This window comes from Cinclus cinclus, chromosome 17 (assembly GCF_963662255.1).
Source record: "Cinclus cinclus chromosome 17, bCinCin1.1, whole genome shotgun sequence".
NCBI lineage: Eukaryota > Metazoa > Chordata > Aves > Passeriformes > Cinclidae > Cinclus > Cinclus cinclus.
The window spans coordinates 11,041,795-11,065,602 of record NC_085062.1 but is presented as its reverse complement, the minus strand read 5'-3'; the positions used below and the strand labels follow the sequence as shown (position 1 = coordinate 11,065,602).

Here is a 23,808-nt window from a genome sequence, read left to right as displayed (position 1 = left end):
CATGAGGTAGATGTAGCTCCAGTTTGGTTTTGATCAGCTAGAGTAATAATAAAAAAACCAAAATTATTTTAACATAATTTATCAAAAATGAATGCCATACATAGAATTAAGTGAATGGATACATCTCTTCCATCGTCCTCTGCTATGAAAGGGGCAAAAAGTCCTACCCCTGAGCTGAGAAGGTGGTAGATGCACTACAGAGCCAGGGCAAGCTGGAGCTCTCTGAGGCGGGCAAGCAGGGCCTGCACATGCTGTCTGTCGGCCAGCTGTGCTCTGGTGAGAGTGCTGATCCTCACCTGCAGCTGAAAGGGAACACAAGTGCATCAGCATAAATATAAGTCTGTACAATGAGACAATATTTAGTCTTTTTGACAGCAAGAGCTGCCCCAGCAGCTTTTGTATTATCTCACTTGGGGGCCAGTATTGACAGACTGTCACTCAGGAACAGCTCAGTACTGGCTGGAGTCAGAGGTACCAGTACCCACACCTGGCTGTGTGAACCTGGGGCCTGAAAGCAGTGCAGGTCCAGCCTGCACACGGAGAATTGTCTTGAGAAATTTCAGAAAAAAATTTGAGACTGAGTCTCTGAAAGCTTGATCCACAGCTTGGAAATAGCCTCAGAAAGGTCTACTGGAGCAGGAGTTACATTTCTGAACAAACAGGAAGATGCATCTACAGAGCCTGTTCTGCTCCTCAGCCTATTTCTGACTACAAATTTCCCGTCTCCTGCGTTTTACTAACAGCCTTCTACACAATTCCTCACAGCTACCATCAGTCTTCAGGCTAAGTGCATGGCACAGTAATAATCACTTCAGTAGCTTCAGTTTAAATGCTGTGTACACACCTGACCCAATTCTTCCTGAAGTCCTTGTACACCAGCTTGGGCTCCTGGTTGCATGCTCATTTCAAGCCACTGCTGCAGAATCTGTGCCTGCTGCTGACAGCACCTGATAAAATGGATTAGAAGGATTCTTATCCCAATTAAGAGCTCAACAGTCTAAGCCAACTTACACTTGCAATTGATACTTGCAATAAGACCCACTTTTTTGTCTCAAACCAGTCATTAGTTAAAATCTTTTAAAAAAGGTAAAAAAAGGAAAGAAAAACCCAAAAGATGCTATAAAGCAGAGGAATCTGAAAACTGTCTTTCCACCTCCTGCTTCTAGTTCCTGATTTCCTTTCTTGATGTTAAATCCCTCCAAGGCCCACTTCTTTTGAGCATTTCTGTTTTCTTTTCCTCATAGAGCAGTTACCAAATACCAGCCATATTTAATTTTTTATTGAAAGCTGGAAAAGCTCAGTCCGTTCTCCTCCTGATAAAATAACTAAAAGCTAAATTTCAGCTGCTCTGCCCAATTCATTTGTACTGTCTTCAGATTACACCCACTGATACCTCTGACATGCTTCTGCAAGAGCTGCCAAAGGTACAATTAAACACTTGGCTGACTACAGAAGTAATTATGGACATACTCTCCTTCACCTGGAGTGAACTTGAAAGGAGAAAATAAAAATCTCTGCAAATTTTCCCTGTTTCATTCACAGTTCTACTGTGAACAGACTGATTATTTCCAGGGTAGATGCACAGAAAAAGTGCAACAGACTGGACAACATGAAGCAAGGCTGGCTAAAGGGGCATTACTTGAGTTCCTGCTTCCTGCTGTAGTAGTACTGCATCTGCTGCTGGATATGTCGGAGTTCAACTTCCACCTTTCTCTCCAAGATTTCTCCTCTGGAACTGTGGTCCCTTTTTCCCCCTTCAGCTGAATGGAAGATAAAAGGCACAAGCAATGAAGGTAGAACAGACATCCACTCTTTCTTCTTATGAAAGAAACAGGAAATATTTTTAATGACAGGAAAGATGGAACCATCCCAAGTCCTTTTCATGTTTTGTTACCCTGTGACATGTACCTGTTCACCCCAAAGAATGAGGTACAGTGAGAGGGCAGGAGTTCTGACAGCAGTACAAGCTCTTGAAGACTCAGTCTGAACACATAGAACATACAAAATGTTCTGGTGGAAGGTTTGGTACTAAAGATTCTGTTTTGGCCTGTTCAAGGTTTAGTCTTTCATATTTAGTCTAGTAGTAACTAAGTACAGTAGTCCTGCAGAAGACATTTCATGCTGTGATGCCATTAAAAACACAAGAGGTGCTTAGACACCATCTGTCCCCTTTACAACCATACTGCAAGTACAGGGAAATGTCAGAGAGCTCTACTAGATTAACTTCCCTCCTGAAGCAGGTTCTGTTGTACATCTGAGCACCCCAGCACCTGAGCACATCCTTGCTAAAAGAAGCTGGCCTCCAGCAGTTCCCTTTCTTCAATGCCTAGAGCAGGGCTTTAGCCCCCAGACTCAGCAGAATCCATACAACTGCATTTACCACCCCAGAAAGGAATACAGATACCCTTTACCACCTGATGCTGGCACACAAGATTGCCCTGTCTCCCATACATTTTGTGGCAGTGACTTGCAGTCTCATATAGATTAGAGAGGAGGATGAGCAACTGCTACAGTTTAGATCTGAGGACATACCTGTAGTCTGGTGACTCCCTTTTCCCACCAAGTCTTCAGGTGACAGCAATTGTGGAAGCAAATTTAGTTGCAACTTCTCCACAGAATTCTGTTCAGAGTCTTGGGAATAGGCTCCTTTGTGACAATTCACAGGTTGACCTCCTCTCTAGAAGGTCAGAATGATATTGGGGTTTTTTCCTCAAAAGTAAGCCCTACAAGTAGGATGTGCCTCACCTACTTAGTCCTACGCCCACTCAGACAACTCCTGTAGGTGCTGAGCCCCTCTCATAAAATCCCACAGAAGAAGCAGAGCTTGAAAGATGGGCTCTTTGATATCTAGCCTGGAGATATTTCACCAGGATGAAAACTTCCCATTCTGTGTGGAACAAGGAGTTCAAAATGCACCTACTTGCAGGTTAAGTGAATTTCAATTTTTGGAGATTCTCAGACACACCCACTGCTCCTAAGAGGAGTTTCTCTTAAATCCCTGCAATCTGGACAGAAAACTAACTGCTCTGAATTCTGAAGAGGCAGCACCCTCACGTTACTTGCTAGGAGAAGATCTGGCTAGGAAGACCACCAGGAAAAAGGCATGAAATACAGAACACAACACATGTGGGTGGATTGCTTCAGACTAGGGTTAAACAGTTCTTGGGCATTCAGAGGCAGTTCACTAGGTCAGCTTTAAAGATGACAGCTAGAACAAGTGAAAAACAGCTCAATATCCAGGTGGGCAGTTCAGAGAACCACAAGAAAACACAGCAATAAGCAACGGGCCTGCTGACAGCAGCCCAGTACACACACTAATTGCTCTTCCAGTATTTCACTCACCTCTTCTGAGCCAGCTTTCACTTGGGACATGAAAGATGCAGGAGACCACAGCTCTGGCCCCTGCCCAGCTTGGTGCATGTCCTGTGTCCACAGGGGGAGAGAAGCACAAGTGAGAGAGGGATGGGGATGAGCAGCATTACCCATCTGAGATAGACATTTACAGGTACTTTCTTCCACATGAGGTGTCAGCATTAAGTTCCCAGTCTGTGCAGGACATTTATTCACAGATGTTAGCTGAAAGGGCACCTCTGACCTGTACAGGAAGAAGGATAAGGTCACTATGCATTGCAAACCTGTTGGTCTTGTCCTTTGCAGTCACTGCAAAAAAGAGGAATCTCTTGTCATTCCCTTGCATACAGCTCTCCAACTAGCTGCTCTACCATGCCCACTCCAAGCCACCCTCTTTTCTTTACTTTTAAAATTAGATTTTCTACCTAGTAAAAGGAGGTCCCAGCAGTTCTTTGCTTTCTAGAGGTTCCAGAGGGAAATCAGGTTTCTGTGGTGGTAACCTGGCTCATTGAATGGCATTTCAGAAAAGAAGAACAGAACAAGGAATACCCCAGACTTCTGATTATTGTAAATTGGCATCAGCTGGCATTGCAGCTAAATAAACAGTCCTGTTTCATCATTCATCCCTGCTCTGCAACATTCTTCTTGCATGCAATCATGATTCTTAAAGATTAAATTTCAACCTGTATTAATGTGAGAATCTAGTTCACCATGTGCATGGTTGTGCCAACACAAAGAATGGTGAAAGTGACACAACTGAACAGGGCATAAACTTCTTTTGGCAGCATATACTTGGCTAAAGCAATGTCAAGTTACTATCTTATTTCCCTGTAGGGTTCCTGTCCTGCACTGAGAAGCTTCATAGACAATTCTTCCTTGCAATTGCCCCATGATCAATAGGAATTTTTTAAGGAACAGCTTCCTTGTTTTTTTTAAGGAATAGGGAAAAGAAAGGGGCAAGACTAAAGTTCAGCTTCTGTACACCAGGATCTTGATGTTTATCACTTCATAAGATGAATTAATGAAAAAAAAAAACCAAGACACTAGGTCACTTGGGCAATACAAGCTCTCCTGATGGTCCAAGTCCCATCAAAGGTATCCTTCAATGTTTCTCTACGTAACTGTTCCTATGACAAATGCTCAATGCTCCACAAATTCAGTTGTACCTGTAGAAACAGAAAATGGAAGGTCTATAGCTGAGCTGGTTCTACCTGTCACTGGCAAGTACAGTCACAAATACCTTCACTATGTGTGGACTGATGCTTACATTACACAGCAGATCCTGTATAACTGTACCACCAGCCACATGATGCAGTCTCAAAGTTAAGGAGAATGCATGGAACAAAACCATCAATGAGAAGACTTGGGAACACAAAAATGAGAGATTACATATATGTAAAGTTATGTGCCAGAGAAACGGGAGACAGTCTGGAAATTTACACTCACAGGCCACAGAGAACTGAGCCCCCCTCAGCAGGGTGAAGTGGTAGATGTCTGCATCTTGAAGGCCATGGCTCTTCCTCTGATGAATGTCCTCTTGTCTCAGGACTAACATCAGGCCTTTTAAATGTCACTTGCTTCTTCAGAGGTGGCAAAAAAGAAAAATGCTTATTTAATTTCTGGGAGAGAGCCTTCTGTTTCCACAGCATGGCACAACAATACCCTGACTGGTGAAGATTGCAGGCTGCCTGCCAACACAAAGAATAGCAGAGCATCTGATGGCTGAGAGCAGGAAGCACCATATTACCTACAGAGAAGAAACCAAGATTTCTGATGCCCTCAAAGCCATGCCAGCTCTCTAAACTAAATCAAGAAGTCCAGTGTGGTTAACGTTTGGGTGAGGAGAATCAACCAGGTACTTCTGCACCAAGGCAAGCTGCACACTAGCAAATGGAAAAATGGTATCCTAAAAACCTGGAAAAGAGCTGGGAATGCTGCCCAGAAACAGGAAGAGAGCAGTCAATACAGGCATCCTTTTCACATGCAGGGCTGGGGTTGATACTCAAAGGCAGATACTCAAAGACAAGCCCACGTATGAAGGTATAAGCAGTGCTAAAGCTAAGACAACATCAGATGTAATCTCTAATGCTTCATTCTAGCACAGAATTTAGAGATCTGACCCACATGCAAAGGTTTCAGTCAGGAGTATTGTGTATGGCAGAAATTGGCCAGTTTTAAAAAAATTTCATTAAGAAAGGTTCCCAGTGAGTCTGAAGTCCTCTAGTCTCAGCTGAATGAAATGCTTTGAACCAGAGATAGAAGTGTATGTAGAATCTAAACAACAGCTGGGATGTGGGGCTTCAAGATACATACATGCACATACACACAAACACACATTCCACACACAGAGCAGAGACCAGAGCAGCCCAGTTCTGAATAAATATCTGAGCAACCACTCTTTCACCTCCAGCTGGTGCTGGGTATGGAGCTGTCCCTGCAGCTGTCTGATGCCAGCAGTGTTTCTCAAGGCATGAGTTACACCTTCTCTCAGAGGAGTTGGGTGAACTCCTGTGACTTTTTCAATGCCATATTTCTTCTCTTGCTTTCCCTTGGCAAAGCTGAGCCAAGCATCAAATACCTACAACAGGAATGAGAGCTGTGAGTATTATACAGACAGGTTCCAGGCCAGGGACTCCCCCTGCATACAGCAACACTCTCCCTTCCACTGGATAGGAACAGGCAGTGCTACAGCAACAGCAGGACACTGCCACAATGACAAAGGGACAGAGATTTAAATCAGCTGAGGCCAAATGGGAAAATATGTGCATATTTTTTCATCAGCTAAGAAATTTTAAGGAGTTTTCCAGCATCCCAAAATTAAATATAGCACCCCAAAGAGGAAAGGAAGCAGACATTCAATCTGCACATGATCTGCACATCTGCAAACTCACTTGCCTGCCCCTGCCCTGCACAGCCCCTTACCTTTCTCTGCACTGAAAGGGACCAGTGCCACAATGCTTGTACTGTCTTCTGCTTTTCCCATTGCTGCTGCAACAGCTATTAGGGGGGAAAAATGCACAGCAACCAGGTTAGGAGTTCACATACCCTACACCAGGAACACCAAGGCAAAGCACCTAGCAAGGAGGAAGTGATGGTAGAGCCAGAGCAGAAAAACCCACTCAGTTCACCCCATCTATGGCAAGGTGTCTCTTGTGCTAGCTGAACCAAAAAATCCTGAAAATGTTTAAGTAAAGTTTTCTTGGTCCTTGTATAAACGGAGCATGAAAGAGAAGGGAGAATGACCAGCAAGAAGCCAGATGTCTACCCAGGGGAAAATTCCTTACTCGAGTTTTCCAGCAGAAGAAGGAGGCAGAGCAAAGTCTATGAGCCATTAGTTCATCTCCCCTTCTCCGCAGCAACTGCAAGGCAACCAAAACAGTGAGTCACTTGCAGACAAACCCCATTTATCTGAGCCAAATGCTATTAGAACAGCTAGCAAACAGCCTTTATCACCCTCCCTTTGCTCTGTTGAGGCCACCCTCAATACCCAAGTGCCCTACAGTGTAACCCCATGTGGAGACATCTAAGAGTCCAGCAAGGATTTCATTCACAGTAAGCTCAGGTTGTCTTGTTAAGTCTGTTACTTCTATCAGTTTCTTCAGGCAAAACACAGCCATTCTTCTTCCTCCTCAGTACACAAAGTTGTCATGCTTCTCCTCAGCTCAGACTGCCATTCCCTTCACCAGGGAACACAGTGTGGTCCTCCACACCTGTAACTTCTGGGGAAGATGCTGATCCTTCTCACCTTTTTCCCAAGGCACTGCTGATGATATTTTTTCCATTTCACCAGGTACTTCTGGAGCAGGTGCTGCTGGTGGTGCTCTGCTGCCCTGCGGTGCTGAGCCCTCAGCATCAGAGACTCCCTCATTAATTCCTTCCAGTGAAGAAACAGGCTCTGTAAATGCACTGTTAGGGGAAAAGAAATTAACTCATATACCAAAAGGAGACCATTAATCTCAGAGTATCAAGTGATGAGCTACTCTTCCCAACTGTTTCAGCAATACTTAACTTGGAAAACACTCAGCACTGACAGTATTCAGTACAGAAGAACTGTGAAACACTTCATATAATAGACAGGGAGCTGTGACTTGCAAGTCTTCCTGCTGCCTTTGACATTCTTTATAACCTTTAGGAAAGCCTTCTGTGCTTCAGAGTCCTCATGTCAAGAATGTACCATAGTACCATGAAATGCTTGCAGAGTTTGAGGGTCTTTCAGTATGAATTACTGAGAAAGACTGAAGCAGTAATTGATCAGATTGCTTGCACTGCCCTCAAAGGAGACATCTGAGGTTCTCAAAATTAGTAATGGAAAATTCCTTTGAGGAAGGAAGTGTTACCATCCATTATATAGCACAAAGAACAAACAGAGAAACGAAAGTATCACAGGCAGCATTCAGCAGATCACTGGAGTCCCAATTCACCCTCCATTCTGTGGGGACATCCTTTTGTAAGCCAAGACACCATCCAGTCACTTCATTTGTACAGATGACACAACACACTGCCCTTGGCTCATTCACAGACAATGAGGACTTTTGAGAGTTCAGTATCTACATCAGCTCACCTAAATCCAAATGTTTTCTGGCCTCCACCACAGCTGTCACCTTTAGATGGCGGTGACACGCTCGTAGCCAGGAAGCATCTCGCCACTGCAGCAACATCTAAGGATAAAATACAAACAGGACATGGGACACAGACTGGCACTGCATTGTACTGGGACTACAACATGCTCCCCCTACCACTAGTAACATAACCATCTCCACCTCATTTTTCACATAAGGCTCAGCAGACAGTAAGAATTTCCTACAAATTAAATACAGAATACAGGATACCCTTGGCATTTTTCAAGGCATTCTTCTCTTTCTTCCATCCCCTCCCTGCCCCACCTCACCAATACCAATACTACTGTGCTATATCATGCTACTGGTTTTCCCTTCCTTCTAAGGAATGAGAATAAGGAAGAGGAAAAGCCATGAGCTTATAGAGACAAGTTTCAGAGACACCTATAAAAACAAGATGAGACTCCCACTTTGCAGATCTCTCTTAGCAGTGGCTCTTAGATTTAAGTTTTTGGTCCTTCTAACTGTATTACCTGACCCCTGCCTGAACCAGCACCTGTACTGAGACCTTGGCACCTGCTGTACAGAGCCTACCTTCGACAGGATCGCTCTCCTGTAGTGCTCATCTGCCTGAATAGTTGCCTTAGATTCATGTATAAGAGCAAGGACATTTTCTCTCCACATACACAGTACCTGTCTGAAGGCAAAAATACACACAAAAGTTGAAAACAAATCCATTAAGAATGATTCTCACTTGTTCATTTGGCACTTTCCCTCTCACAAGGGAACCAAACCAGGTGCATTTATAAACTCAGTGGTGCAAATCAACTTCTGCCCCTTCATGTCTCTGCTGAAGAGAAGGCAGTGCAAAACAGAACACACTCTGAAATCCAGCAGCTTCAGCTGAGTCAATCAAGCCCTGCAAGTGACTCAAGCTGCATAGCATTGAAATAAATAAGGTAATTAAAACTGAAGTAACTACAACCAATGCAATGTGATAATATCTTTAATCACTCTCCTCACTGTAATGCAAGACAGGCTCTGCATCTTCCAGGCTGCTTTAATACGGTAACAGACAGGGAATGATGCAGTTTGCTGTCTGATGACTCCTGCAGGACTAAACAGAGATTTTAAAAATATTCAAGCAAAACAGACTGCAACCAGGAAGAGGTTGATTTCTCCTAACTAGATGACCTGCGTGCAAAGAAACAGCAATGCATGCCAGAATCAACTCTCAGCACCCAACATTCAAAAAGTTACAAAGCTGGCAGTGAAAGAAAATAATGAATTTGACTGCAGTGCAGCCAGCTCTCTCATGCTGTCTAGGAAGAGGCTCACCGCAGCAGCAGTCGAGTGTGCTGTGTCTCCTTCTCAGCTACTTGATACAGAATGCACTGTATGTTTTGTTGGTAAATCTGAAAAAAAATAGTATTGAGAGGAAAATTTACCTCAACTGTTAACACCTGTGAGGAGAGGAAACTCTTACTAGCATCTAACTCTTACTAACTCATAAGTAGCACTGGCAGTAAAATACAGGGGGAAAAAATACAGCCACTGAAATCAAATGCTGCTTTGCTGTGATAGCAGTCACTAGATAATAGTTAATGCTAGCTGTGATATTCACCAGTGCTACAAGATTACCTTGGTTCTTCTGCTCCAAAAAGCAATGCTCGAGCTCATACAGCCCTACACAGAAGAGCCTCCATTCTACTTTGCACCCACGGTGTATATGTGCCTCCAATGTGAGCAGTGAGCAGTGTTTCAGTCAGCTCTTCAGTTCTCACTGAAACACAGCAGCACATACAGACAAGTGCCTCAAAAAGACTGTTCCATCCTACCTTCCAAGCTGCTAAGGTCTTGCCCAGCAACACATGTCGATAGTGCAGGTCTGCTTGCACCAACTTCCTCCATTTCTCACGCTGATGTCCCACATACTAGGAGGAGGAAATGGAAAAAAAAAAACGAAAGATACACACACATGAAGGAGGGAAAACAAGTCATAGCAGAGAGAAGAGGGAAAAGAAGCATTTCCAGTCTCTGGAGAAACATCAATCCTTCACCGTGCTGTAACAGGTTTTCACTCAAACTGCTGCTGCACTCTGCTATGTCCCAAAAAGGCTTGGCTGAGGTGCTTTTCTTTCCTGCCCTTTGTAGGAATCTTCTTGAAGACTGATGGAAACCACTCAACTTAGCAGGTCTGCACCAACAGAGCAGGTCCAACTGTAAAATTTCTCAGATTCTCAACACATACTACAAGGCACATCTGGTACCTTGTAACACGGTAAGGAAAAGACCACCATGAAAGTAGTCTGTGACAGTGTTTGCTACAATCTGTAACACAAATACAGGCCACACACAAAGGCCCAGCTGCAAACTTCTAACTCAAATTTTGATAATGACACACCCACTACTGGGTAGGGACAATTTCATCACAATAACTCTGATTACATTCCCAGGTACATCTAAGCCATACTCCTATTCTCACTACCTCTAGATACATGAACAAAAAGAATTCCTCTCCTCCCTACACAGCTCCTGTTCCACCCACATCAAACTGGTTTTATCCACATGAAAAGGGAGGAGAGCTTAGGAATGATTAGTGTTTGAAATAAACAATTCAACTTCTAGCCATATGAGTACAAGCAATTCAAAGATAACAGAAAGCCTTAATGCTCTTCCCCATCTGTTAACTCTCTCACCTCTCTCCACTTGTTCCAAGTCTGCTGCAGACACTTTGAACAGTGAAATCTTAAAGCTTCTCTCTCCTTGAGCCTCCTATAAGAAAAATAATTAGTCCTATAATGCAATCCATGATACTGCACACTTCCAGCACAGACTTGAGTCCACATTTGTTATTTTCAGTAATTCACTTCCTGAAAGACAGCTTAGTATGCTCCAAAGCACAAAAAAGGAGTGAGCAGCATTGTGAATTAAGTGCTGTTTGTCCAAAGCAGGCTGCCACATGGCCAACAGAGATCATTCTATGTTTGAAAAAAATTCTTACTCTGTTTCTCTCTCCTGAGTCTTTTGTTTCCACAGACAGAAGGCCTTTAGCAGCAGCTGGTTGCTGTAGTGATCTCCTGCACGAACCAAGCCCTCCTGCTCCTCCAAACATGCAGCTGCTCTTCTACGCCAGCAGCACCAGAAGCAGCCCAGAAGCTGCCTCTGGAAATGAAGGACAGCCTGAAATGGATGGGAGGTGGCAATAAATGCACAGCACAGGCAGCTACAAACAACAGGAAACAACTCCGTAGAGATGACATGCATAGAACTGTCCAATGTTTGTTCTTCTGGTGTTGAATAGCAATGGACACACCACCAAAGCCCCTCTGCAGTGAGGTCATGTAATGTGTTCTGCAGGGACCTGTGTGCATGTGGATGGAGGAGCTGTTACCGAAAAACAGCAGGCCAAAGAGAGGAAAAATACAAGTTGATAAATAGCATGTGAAGGACCTAAGAACCAGTAAGTTTCAGAAACCAGTCCTGTTGAATGTACAAGGACTGATAATCTCTCATCACCAAGGGTGAGCCATATCTGCACAAAGACACCCCCACATGCTACTGTCAACTTAGAGTTGTGTAAGAAACCACATAAAGGCTGCAGTGGCTGCTACACGTAAAGACTCCAGGACTATATACATACATACATACATACATATATATATATAAATATATATATATACACACATATACACACACTCCCCTTTAGAAAATGAAGGGCCCTGTAAAGAACTTTATGGACACCTACCTAGAAGCAGCTACTTTCTCAGTACAACCCTGCACTTCTTAAATAGGCTGGGGTTGGCCATTTATTATTATCATTATTATTGCAACAAAGTAACTATGAGACTGTGTGTGTGAGAGAGAGAGGGAGAGACCACACATACAGGGTGAGGGAATAAGTCGATGAACTATGTGAATGGTAATCCTCTAATAATAATTTGATGCTGTTATAACAAACTGGTTAACTTAAAAAAGGTGATCAGTAAATATTGGTTGTAATCTGTTTCCCCTGACTTGATCCCTCACCAGGAAAAAGGGAATTCACAACAGCCAAGTCCATCTCATGCTAACTCATTCACAGACAGTGACTATGAAATCACCCCCTCTATTTCCTAAGCAAGGTACACGAGTTACATTTACCTTCTTCTCTCCCGTTCGATATTCTTGCAGCGTGCAGACCTTCAGCAGCCATGTGTCAAATACCTGTCTCATCAACACCCTCCTGGCAAGCAAAAAAGGGCAATGTCAGCACGGGAGAGAATTCCTTCAGTAAACATATTGATTTTATGAATGTCAGCTGACTAAATGAACCTCAGAGCTAGGTTTAACCAATCTCCCTCTTACATTCCACAGAGAAGCAGATGTAAATTGCTCATTACTCACAGAAAATGTCAGAGCAATTACCATCAAGTCATGCCCCCAAAGGTATTACCATACTTGAGAAGAGAACCAAGGGCCCATAGATTCTACATTTGTACAAATTTGTATAAATATTTCTCTGCATACCTATAACGGGCACGAGCTACTGATGTTAAGGCCTGCTGCTGTTCTTCCTCCTTCTCTTCCAAACTGGATTTCCAATGGTTCCAGTACTTCTGCAGCACCTGAAATAAAACAAGAAAGACACAAAACCCCCCCAAAGATATCAGGCAAGGAGAAGAATGAAAAGAAAGAAATTATTAAAGTCTTAATGAAACTGCATACTGCAATGGTTGCCTCCTGCACTGCTTCATATACCAAACTTTATAACTTCCTACAAGCTTTACTGGTAAAAGAAAAAATCCACCACAAACACAGGGAAACAAAAAACTAAACATATCTAAGAGTGGCAGTTGACTCACACAGATTTTCTGTGCCTATTGGTATTTAAGAACAAAGTAATAAGAAAGTACTTTGCAGGTGAGAGTGGAAGTCAATAGAACAGCTTAAGACAAACTGACACAACAACCAGAGTGAAACTCACTGTGACTCGATGCTGATGGGATGACAGATTCGTTCTTATTCGCTGAACACGAGTGTCCAGGACATTCTGCTGAAGACCCTTAAGGCCAAGTTCCTGTAACAACAAGAAATAAACACAACTTTCATTTGTAATCCAAATCAGGCAATTTAGAACTCATCTACAATCCTGGAATCCCTTGAGTGGGAGCAGAACACAGTAAATAGCATTATGAGAGCATCCTACTTCAAATCACTAATCATCCTGCTCTTAAAATCACTAATATTTTCACTTCATGATCCAAACCAGTTTACTGGTATTCTTTTAATGACCAGAACTGATCCAACCTTGAAAACAGCTCAGTTCCAAAAAGCTGGAGGCTTGCTTGTGCCCACCTTTCCAACAGCCTTCTAGATTTTATTTTTTCTTAAAAATACCCTAAAACCTAAACAAAACCCAAAAACATTCAACTACTTGAAACAAGCTATCTTTGGTCTCATGTGAAAAGCAGCACACACACATCACTACAGAGAAGAAAAAATAATTCTTGTAGCAAACAGCGTAAGAAAAGAAAATCAAGGGAAAAAGGCAATCTCATGGTGGAATAGCCAGGGAGCAGGTAACCCAACACCTTCAAGATGAATCTACTTCACCAGTTTCCCAGCTGGAAGAATAGCTTCTGGAGATCAGCACAGTTTCCCCATTTGGATTCAACTGGCAGATTCCAGAAGAGTTGAGATTCAGAAACCTGGTGTATCTTCCACTTAACACCCACACACACCACTGTCAGGGTTACAGAGACACTCCACAGCCCCTCCCAGCTGGCACAACATAACAGTGCTCTTACCAACAGGTGACACTTGTAGTGCTTTTCAGCCAGCTCACACTGGCGAGCCTCTTCCACACACAGCACAACATCTGTCACTGAGTTAAAGTATCTTTTACACAGAAACAACCTTCTCCCACAGGGGGGCACTACATCACCTAAATTTGCTTCAATGTTTGATTGTCCAGCACTGTTATCTGCAGAAGGTTTGACTACAGTCAACCTTTTAGATTTTGCTAGCTTATCACAGTATGTTTGTGATTCACTCTTAAGTAACAGCCATGAATTATCTTCTGCAGGCTCTAATATACTCTTATACAGCTGCTAATATACTGTAATTACAACACTTTAATGAATTGTTAGTATGGCATTACATACACCTATCTAATGACAACATATTTGTTGTCACTCACGCTACTGCACAACATTCCTGCTTATTAACTGGATCTTCCCCCTGCGGGAATGCTTCTAACTTGTCTTTGCTAGGGATTAAACACAGATTGGATACAATGCTTCCAGTGTGCAAAGACTCTCCATAAGGCAATCCTTGCTGCGTGTTTTTCCAGGTCCCTTTGGTGAGCATGCATTCTTCTCCTGCTCTCCCATGACAGCTGCCAATCAGAGAAGCACCTCCGGAGCATCCGGCTTCGGTGAAACTCCTGCGCCAGCTCTGGAAGACAAACACAAATCACTCATGGCTTCTTTGTGTTTGTATTAAATCCTGGCACCTGAGCCACTGCGTCACAAGTGACATGAGCTCTACCACTGAAAAATGGTTACAAGAATTTACATTAATGCTCACCTACAGATTGTATTCTCCCTATTGATCACAAAGGCAGTTTTAAAGCAGCAATCTACTGTACTGACTTAAGAGAGGGAAGTTAGGAACACTGTATTACTTGTTCAACAAATTCAAACTTGCTTACATTTCAGCATACTCCTATTACTAGTCCCTACCTATCCAAGCCAGATTCTTTTCCACTGCCATCAATCAAAGAGCAATTAATACAAAAATCTGAACTCATTCCCATTCAAGGGAAGAAACAAAAGAACTAGTGTAATAATTTTTATCATCCTATATGAGTTGTGATTTGACTGATTATCAAGAAAATCCACCGACTGACTGACCAAAGTCTTGAAAACATCTTTCTCACATATATCTCAGTCAAAATACAACAGATAATAGCAAGTTTTCATCAAGGGAATTGTAAAACTTTATTTTTTATTTTTTTAATCCCATGGAAACCAGGTGATCTTCCTGACAGTTCAGCATATGAGCTGAGCCAGCCAGGCCTGTCACAGTGTACAGTGTACAGCCCAAGCTGCATCTCATGTCCTGGCAGGCAGAGTCATTGCAGTGTATACTAGAACAGAAAAAAACATCACTGTGCCCTCAGCAAAGGGGCTGTTCTGTCCCAGGTCACCATTTTCATTCACCATTCTGGCGTTTCTTTACTCTGTGGAGGTTCAGGTATCCCAGCCATGCTCCCACACATCTCCTCAATTCCCAGTGCTGATGGTGAGTTACTGCCCTGGTGTCCTTCTGCTTCTCATCCTGGGTGTGTAAATACAGCTCTCGCCACTGCAACCAAGCCTGAAGGAACAAATAAGGGGAGAGGGCAGTAAGGGGAAAACCAGACAAGATTAGCAAAGGAGAACAAAGACAAGGAGAGGAAGAACACATACACAATAGGAAATTCCATATAAGTTCTAAAGGTGAAAGCCATGAGCAATGAGGTTCCCCCCCCAAAAAGGGGGGAAAAACCAACAAAACCCAAACAAACACCAAAGAAATGTCAGCACAGAAAAAGTCAAAGATTTTTTCACTCTTCTTAATACTTTCACACTTGTTCCCATTAAAAAGGCCAACATAATACTTGCCTTTTGCCAACAGGCTTTCTTTCAGAATATTTTCATATAAAAGGGAATCACATCAGAAAACACTATAAGACTTTGCAAATCACAAGTTTCTGCCCTTAGCAGAACACTGCCCTAAAACCCTCTCAGGAGGATGCTTTTCCAAGTTTTATTCCATTTCCCCATGTCCTGATATGATATTCCATCATAAGTACTGCAATTTGCAAAGTAAATGAGTACAAGGCCTAATTTTTATTCATCTACAACATTTTCAGGTGTGAAACTTAACCATTAGAAATGGCAGTAGCTGAAGCTCCTGAGACTTACTCGAAACTGCAAGCTCTGGGCCCAGTGCTGCAGAGCCAAAATATTCATTTTATGTCCAGAGCATTTCAGGTAGTGCTGTCTTCTCCACACTGCCCATGAAATACTGCCAAAACAATTTTACAGACAAGTTCAAACACAGGTGCCATACTTCAGTATAAGAAATCACTTTCATCTCACTGGAAAAAGGTATGAACAACAATCTTTTCAAAGAATCACCAAATGGTTTGGGTTCGAAGGGATCTTAAAGATCATCTTCTTCCAACCCCCTGCCATGGGCAGACACACTTTCCATTATCCCACATTGCTCCAATCTAACCTTGAACGCTTCCAGGGATGGGGCATCAACATCATCTCTGGGTAATCTCCAGGTTTCAGTGACTCTTTACTCAGAGTAAAGAATTTCTTCCTAATATTCAATCTAAATCTACCCTCTTTCAACTTAAAGTCATTCCCCCTTGTCTTCTCACTGCATGCCTTTGCAAATGGCAGTCTCCAGCCTCCCTGTAGGCTCCCATTAGGTATTGGCAAGCTGCTATATAACGTCTCTTAAATTCACAGTCTATGGGTGTGCCAGAAGAACGCACACATCCCAGAAAGAAAAAGAATTCTCAAAATAAAATCAAACATCGAACATAGTCACTGCAGGAAAAGACAACACAGATAAAAGCCATGGCCTTATGATCAGTGCCTCTGCCTGTTTGTATTCCATCCTTACCACAAACAGCTTCTTTCCCTGAAACCCAGTGCCACAGACTGCATCCCATGTTTTGTCCTTTGAACATCAACATAAACCAGCCAGTGCTGCCAGGTCCTGAGCAGAGTTTGCTTCTTTGCTGTGCACGACAAAAAATGGCAGCATCTTAAATTCTCGCAGGAATCTGGCATATTTTAACCACTCCATCAGAGATCTCCCCCGACTCCTGTGTCCTCAACCTGCAGGGACACCTTGTGGAAAAGCCTGGAATGACAGCGACCCTCCCTCTGAGAAGCCTCAGAATCGCTGACAGCACCGTCCATGCCACTTGTTCAGAGCAGCGTGAATTGTTGGACAGTGGCCGATAATCGCTTTGTCCTCAGTGCTTACAGGGGAAATAACTGTAGAACCACAGCGTAAGGACTGCACTGGGTAAGAATTAGAGGATTTTCTTTGTTAAAAAAAAAAAAAATCATCAGGTTCATCAGTTGCTTTTCAAGGGGTATTCTCTACTACAAGCAGAGAAATCAACCAGAAACAGGTCAACTTTATTTAGCAGGCTGGTCATACAGCTAAAAACAGAAGCGGTGTCACAAATTCCAGTTTACCACTTAGTGCAGCACACTGCATATTCTCCTCACAGCAGGCTGGCTTGTCAGAACTGACACGATTAAAGCAAAGTTATTAGAAAAAAACAGTCATTGATTCTATGCCAATTCACACCTACACATAATTTTTTTTTTTCTTTTTTTGGATTTCCTTGTGAATCAAGCATTAACCTACCTTGAAACAGGTCACCTTTTTCTATTTTTGACCAAGTAACACAGCTCCTGCAGTAAATACTATGGCCTCACTCAGTAAGAAAGGAAGTCTGGATAGCCTGTCAGTTTGTGTCCAAAGATGTCAGTCTCTAGGACATTCTGAGGCTACGTTCATGTGCAAAGACAGCAGTTAACTTATTCTGCAAATCAGCACAGAACAAAGCCTCAGTATCATCTTTAAACAAGGGTCAACATCCCTTCAGCAAAACATATTCCCTGAACCCAAGGAAGCTGCTACCAGCACAGACAGCTCCAAGTCAAATCCCTTGCAGAGCAAAGAACCTACACAATAAGACAAAGGGCACTTCAAAAGTTTGGGCTTCTTTCAATTGCCAGACACAAGCTGGAAGGAACAGTCAACAGACATAAAACAAGTGCAGTTAAAAGTACAGGGAATTACTATCTAATGTCTATAGCAACAGTTGATAGAGAAGTCCAGTAAAACATTTGATCAAAAAACATCTACTTGAAAACATATTGTGATTAAGTATTTAAAAACCCAAACAAATGAAAAACCAAACAAAAATCAAGCCAGCCCCTCAAAAAACAAACAGAGCAGATGGAGAGGCCCTTATGCTTTTTCACTGGCATCCCAAAATAACTATACAGCTTCACCCCTGTAAGAGAAGCCCCCTGCCATCTGCTCCTGCAAGCACTGCACTACCACGAGGTGGGGGAACTCAGGGTGCAAACAGGCACAGGAGATTCAGTAAACAGATTCAGTAAACAATTCCCATCTCCTATGTCCCCAGATGCTGGTAATTACCACCACTTCACTCACCATGAGACTCTGCAACATAATACTTTTTCCTCTTTCCTTGCTGTTGGCATACATAGGCTCTCCAAGCCTTAAGTATCAAATTAAGGAGTAAATGCCTGAAAAATGAAAGACGTGCCATTCAGTAAAACATGAAAACAAGCGATGAAAACATTGCTCTTGGCCAAGAGGTACCATGGATGGAACTTGCTCGCTGGTATTAAAAACTCTTTCAGAAAATTTCTCATATACACCCCAATGGGAGGTCATTTCACTAACCTATAGTTGTCTGCTCTGAGGCTGAGCTTCTTTTCTCTGCAAACTGTCCACTGCTCCTTCCATGTTCCAAAAGTTTTTTGAAGAATCTTCTGATCATAAAAACATCTAAACAGTTGAAAGATTCGGACAAGAGAAACGTCATACATGTTTTCAGAGTTACCACAAAGCAGTTTTAATGATTACACCACCTCTTCTCCAGGCTTACCTGATTAGCCTAACATCTAATTGCATTTAAAACCACTACCCTACTGTGACACTTTATTTGAAGACTCTGTGAAGTACTGCAAGAAGCAATCATTTTACTGACTATAAATACTACACATAAAGACAAGGAATAAAAGACAGATGATGTCAACTTATCAAACATCAGAGTACCAGTTGACTTGAAACCTATTCACATATTTTATCCTCAGTTCTGTGTTTAACAACCCGAACAGTCAATAACAACACATGTATTTTCCTTTCTAATGTTGTTCTTTGCTATTTTAACACAAAATATTGTAAATATATACATACAAAAGCTATATCAGATTTTATACTGCTTTGATGTTTTTATCATGTAATAACAGCAGAATTAGGCCCAGAATACCTAGAGGTCTTTCAACTAAATGTATCAACCCCCTCACAAGTTGCAATTCACAGCCACCTACCCCAAGCCAAGCTGCTAAGTCATTCCAAGCACTCATGCAGAAAAGGAGAAAAGAAATGAACTATATGTTATTTTTTTGAACTTGGTGTATTGATGGCATTGCACATGCATTAACAGGTATTACAAATTAAAGCTATGGAGAACTGGGGACTTTTAAATCGAGAAAGGCAATTCATTACTGCTTGTGCTCCTTGCTGGTCTTTATGAAATCTATTTCCCCTAAAAAATAAATTCATCATTATGCTGAATTGATAGACAGCCAAAGTAGTGCCAATTCAGTAGGTGGCACAAGAGGAACTGTGAGGTTCACAGGACAACTTCCATTCACCAATGAAGACAGAAACAGAATATATTTGATACAGAAAAATGAAACTGAATTACTAAAGACCTGATCTTATTCCAAATGCAAGTCTTCCCACTGGGAATTGCTTCAGTTCCCAAGGGTGTGGTCAAGCAAGAATGAACATGCAAATTAATGCAAAACAAGAAATTAATATCAAAGCATGTGGTTTCAGTAGCTCACAGAACACTTACAACACTCACAGCAGAAAAGAATTAATTGCCACAGGAATTTACAAGTCAGACAGATACCAAACATTTACACATATACACTAAGAACAACAGTGCAAACAGTAATATTAACTGAATTTCATATTAAGAGTTGGACTCAATGATCCGCGTGGGTCCTTTCCAACTCAGAAGAGTCTGTGAAACCTTTGTCATCATAACTTGGAGAAATAGTTAAATTTAAAGCAGGTGTACCAGTCACATCCCATCATTTATATGCACATACTGTTCAACCTCATAAAAACACAATTCCTATGAATTTGGTTAATAGAAGTTTAACCAGTATTATGAAAAACAAACAAAAAGCAATAGCAAGAAAGGTACTTAAAGAAAATCTCTATGTGATCTCAAAATATATCCAAATATTTTTTTGGCAACCAGTACTCTCTTAGCCTAATAGTTTACCACTAAGCCATTAAAAAAAAAAAAGAAAAAGAAAAAATAAGAAAAGGAAAAAAAAAACAACAACCAAAACAAACAAACACCCAAACAGAAAGAAAGAAAGAAAGAAAAATAACAAAAACAAAAAAACACCTCTAATTTTATCTACCTGGCTTTGGAAGGGAGAACTTGTCCAAATGTCATTTTTGCCCATAGATAGAAAAACTTCCTTGCTAGATATCTGGAATACAAAGAAAGGTTAGTTGCCTTTGTATTTCTCCTCTGCAAATTCCCAGGCAGTAGTGAAAATGAGAATTTTTATTCTAGTTTCAGTAATAAAAGTAAGAGTCCAGTTTTCAGAGATCAATGCATAAATGAAATATTTAAACCCTGAAATTAGCACCTGTAACAGAGCAATTCACAAAGCATAAAGAGGCCCAAGCATCACTGCAAAACTTGAATTGGGATGCACTTCTTTAGGAATGTTGGGTAGACAAAATGCCTTTCAAGAATCCCTTTTCCACCCAGTGATACTACTGAGCAGGGTGCTGGTTGCCTGGGGGCCCTTTCTGAGCTTTCAATGTGGTAACATCACTGTTTCCCCCAAGCCAACCAGCTGAGTGCAGAATACTCGAGCTAATCTAATGTCTGGCCCTTCCTGAAGCCAGCAGATCTTCCTTCTTCCCACCTCCCCTCAGCAGCTCCACATCTCCACAAGGTTCTCCCAACACCAGCTCAGCCTACTGATGTCTTACTGTGACACTATCACCCTTCCCCTCTTTTTTCCTGATGGATTTCAGAGTTAACTGGTACACACAGGGCCCCAAAAAGCACCAAAGGCACAGCCAGGAGGGGGGGACCTCCCTGCTCCAGCTGCTCAACAAACGATGGGCTTTTAATCTCTAACAATTACATCCCACCTTTTGTCAAGATTCTTTCAACAAACAAAATAAGCAAATAGAAAACACTAGAGGAGGGCAACAAGAAATCGTTACACCTGACAGTGTACCAAAGAATATTGTTAAATAGCCATTTTTAATTTGCCTTTGAAAATAAAAAATACATGAAATCTGACTGTCAATCCTCGTCCTCAAGTTACCAAAAGGCATCTTCACAACTGTCTGCCACGGCCATGAACTGAAACTTCTGCTGTAACCTGTACTGCTACTACTAAACCCAGACATTTTTAGGTCTGATCCCCTGGTCCATTCAGTGAAAAATACGGTTTGTACTTATCACCTGCTTTGGGATTTTTTAAACATTCTTCTTTGACTTCGGGTATACCCATCTTGACCTGGCTTGTCATGACCTCTGTCCTGGAATTCGTGTGTTGCAGACTGGGGCTCAACAGATTGTTCAGCTGCATGAACTTGATGCTCAGCTGGTTGCTGGATTTCATGCATCATCAGGAATTTTGAACTTAAAAGGAAAGGAGACATATTTTATGGAAAATTCTACTATCTGCAAAGAAGTGCCATTATTTAAATAGCTTGGTCTGTAACAAAGGTATCTATTAAAATACAGAACATGACAGCTACAAAATCCTGAAATATTTATTGTTTCTTTATCAGGTATTTTTCAGTATCTGGAATTTTAAACTTTCCCCAACACAACCAGGAAGTTTCATTTAAGTGCAATCATGTCACAGACAACTCTTTCCTCCTCCAAAGCTGAAATGAAAAACCACTCAAATGCATTTATGTGTGCACATAGGGTGTCTTGACAGAGAAGCTCCGACTGTGGTTTTCTGCCTTTTAGTCTCAAACATATCATGGTATTATGTCTTCTGCTGATAAATTCTCTTGAGCACTAGTGAACTGAAGTGAGAACTTTCAATTTTAACATAAAATGTTCTTTTAAGCTCTTTCCTAGTTTTGTTCATAGTTTAACTGTGTTTCTCCTTAAAAACACCCAACAAACTGAAAATCTCTTCCCGTTTTTTACATATTCATAATTAAAAAACAGAATTAGACATATTTTCCATCACACACTTTACTTCCACATGTAGTTCTAATCTGAAAAATAACAAGTGTGTTTTTATGAATTCTAAATATTTTTTCTTGGTAATTTTCTGAAAACAGGGATTAAAAAAACCCCTATGCAGATAAAACCTGCTGCACCAGTTCCATTAAAGGTTCTTTCCCAAAACAAATGCTGCCACCACCCTGAAAATTTGCACATTAGAACCACAAACATATTCTTGAGTTCCAGAAGAGGCAACAGAAGAGGATAACCTGAAATCTCACCCTAATAATCTCCTGAACTGAGCTAGGGAAAACATGGCTGCAGCCAGAAAAAAATGTTGTTCTCACAAAGTAACTGCAACAATGCAAATTTCAAAAGTTCATCTGAACAACCACTATTAACAACAAATCACTGGGAGGAAATACAGTATTTTTGGATTGTTCCAGCAGGCTGCAAAGAGTTGGGGGAAAAAAAAAGTTAATGGAAGAAAACAAGACCTGTATTTTGTGTGAGAAATCCTTGTTCTACAAAATACTATCTGAATGTTTTCTGAAAGAGGTAGACCATGTCCAGCAGACAAAAGAATTCTGTTCACATCAAGATGTGCAGTTAAGGCAACTCTATGCACTTTTGAAGAGGAGTTTCAGGCACTTTAAAATTGATGCAAAACAGTTTTCAGCCCAAGTTCTGGTACACACCTATTAGACCCAACTCCCTTTGAAACGACTTCATCTTCCCCCAAGGTAAACCAGGTCTGACCATATGCAATGACAACCTTACACAAAGGATTTGAAAAAAATGAAACTTGGGGAAAACATGCAGAAGTTCTGTATTAAAGTCCAAGGTGTGTGAACACCTAATAATTTCCAACATATGCACTTTTAAACAGATTATTTCTCTATTTAACACACATTGTTATGTGCTGCACATTTAATGATGACAGTCTATGTTCCCCAAAATTTATGGCAAGTGACCGTGAAAAGTAAGAATTAAAGAAGGATCATTTCTCCCTTGTAAAGTTAGAAAACAAAAGCATGGGAAGAGTAAGAGAACTACCATGGAGTAAATCCATGGTTGGGCCAACAACTCTGTCCAAGTTATGTTGCAATCTAATATCTCAACCTCAAGAAAATCAGTTTTATATGTAAATGTTATGATAATATAAACCCACATAAAGTTGTTTCATGATCAGTTTGGGGGTGGGGTGTTCGTTGTTTTTTACTTTGCTTTGAAAAGGAACATTTTCTAGTTAACAAAGTTCCATAGAGACCAATAAGCCCTTCTGTGAGAATAACTCAAACTTCTTCTGTCCCATGGAAATCTTAAGATGTCAAATATAAAATAAATTAAAGCTGAGGTCTTTAACATAGTAGCTTCTCATTACTGCTTACCTGCTCCTGAATTTCTCCATTTCACTCTAGTTCCAAGCCTGCAGTACAAATGCTCTGCAGTGTTGTTTATTAACTTTGAACAAAGCATAAACAGGTGCCTATTAAATGTGATGAATCGATCACATGGATCTATGCTAAATGCAGTCTGTATCATAAAAATGATATGACTTCCACTTAGGTGACCTGCACTCAAACAGCATATGCAATTCCAGATGTTTAACATGCAAAGCATCTGTGTCTCACTTAGCAACACTGTGCTAGCTTAACCTAATGGTAATAAAGTTATAACCATTTGAATCCTAAGGCAGCAATTCTGCCCACTTAAAAAAAAATGTGCTAGGAAGGTGCTGTAAAAAGTAAACTACTCCAAGTTATGTGTCCCTACTTAAAAAAAAAATAATAACCAAGGGTGACACCATCAGCAGCTGACTCCTTTTCACCCGTT

General features: G+C 41.5%; 1 protein-coding gene across 1 annotated transcript; it reads right to left on the bottom strand.

Annotated features, from left to right (window-relative positions):
- Positions 1-69: 69 nt before the first annotated feature.
- Positions 70-23,402, bottom strand: SFI1 (SFI1 centrin binding protein). The gene is given in 30 exon segments (XM_062504565.1): positions 70-302; positions 845-947; positions 1,640-1,760; positions 2,533-2,677; positions 3,343-3,595; positions 3,777-3,872; positions 4,798-4,931; positions 5,756-5,929; positions 6,274-6,348; positions 6,636-6,710; positions 7,097-7,257; positions 7,913-8,009; positions 8,502-8,604; positions 9,246-9,322; positions 9,746-9,841; positions 10,607-10,682; positions 10,912-11,090; positions 12,051-12,132; positions 12,417-12,514; positions 12,874-12,966; positions 13,697-13,767; positions 14,184-14,345; positions 15,113-15,269; positions 15,860-15,962; positions 16,575-16,692; positions 18,156-18,250; positions 18,411-18,515; positions 20,177-20,248; positions 21,247-21,426; positions 23,364-23,402. Coding segments are annotated over 30 exon segments (3,429 nt in total). The 5' UTR covers positions 23,384-23,402; the 3' UTR covers positions 70-194.
- Between the last annotated feature and the right edge of the window lie 406 nt (positions 23,403-23,808).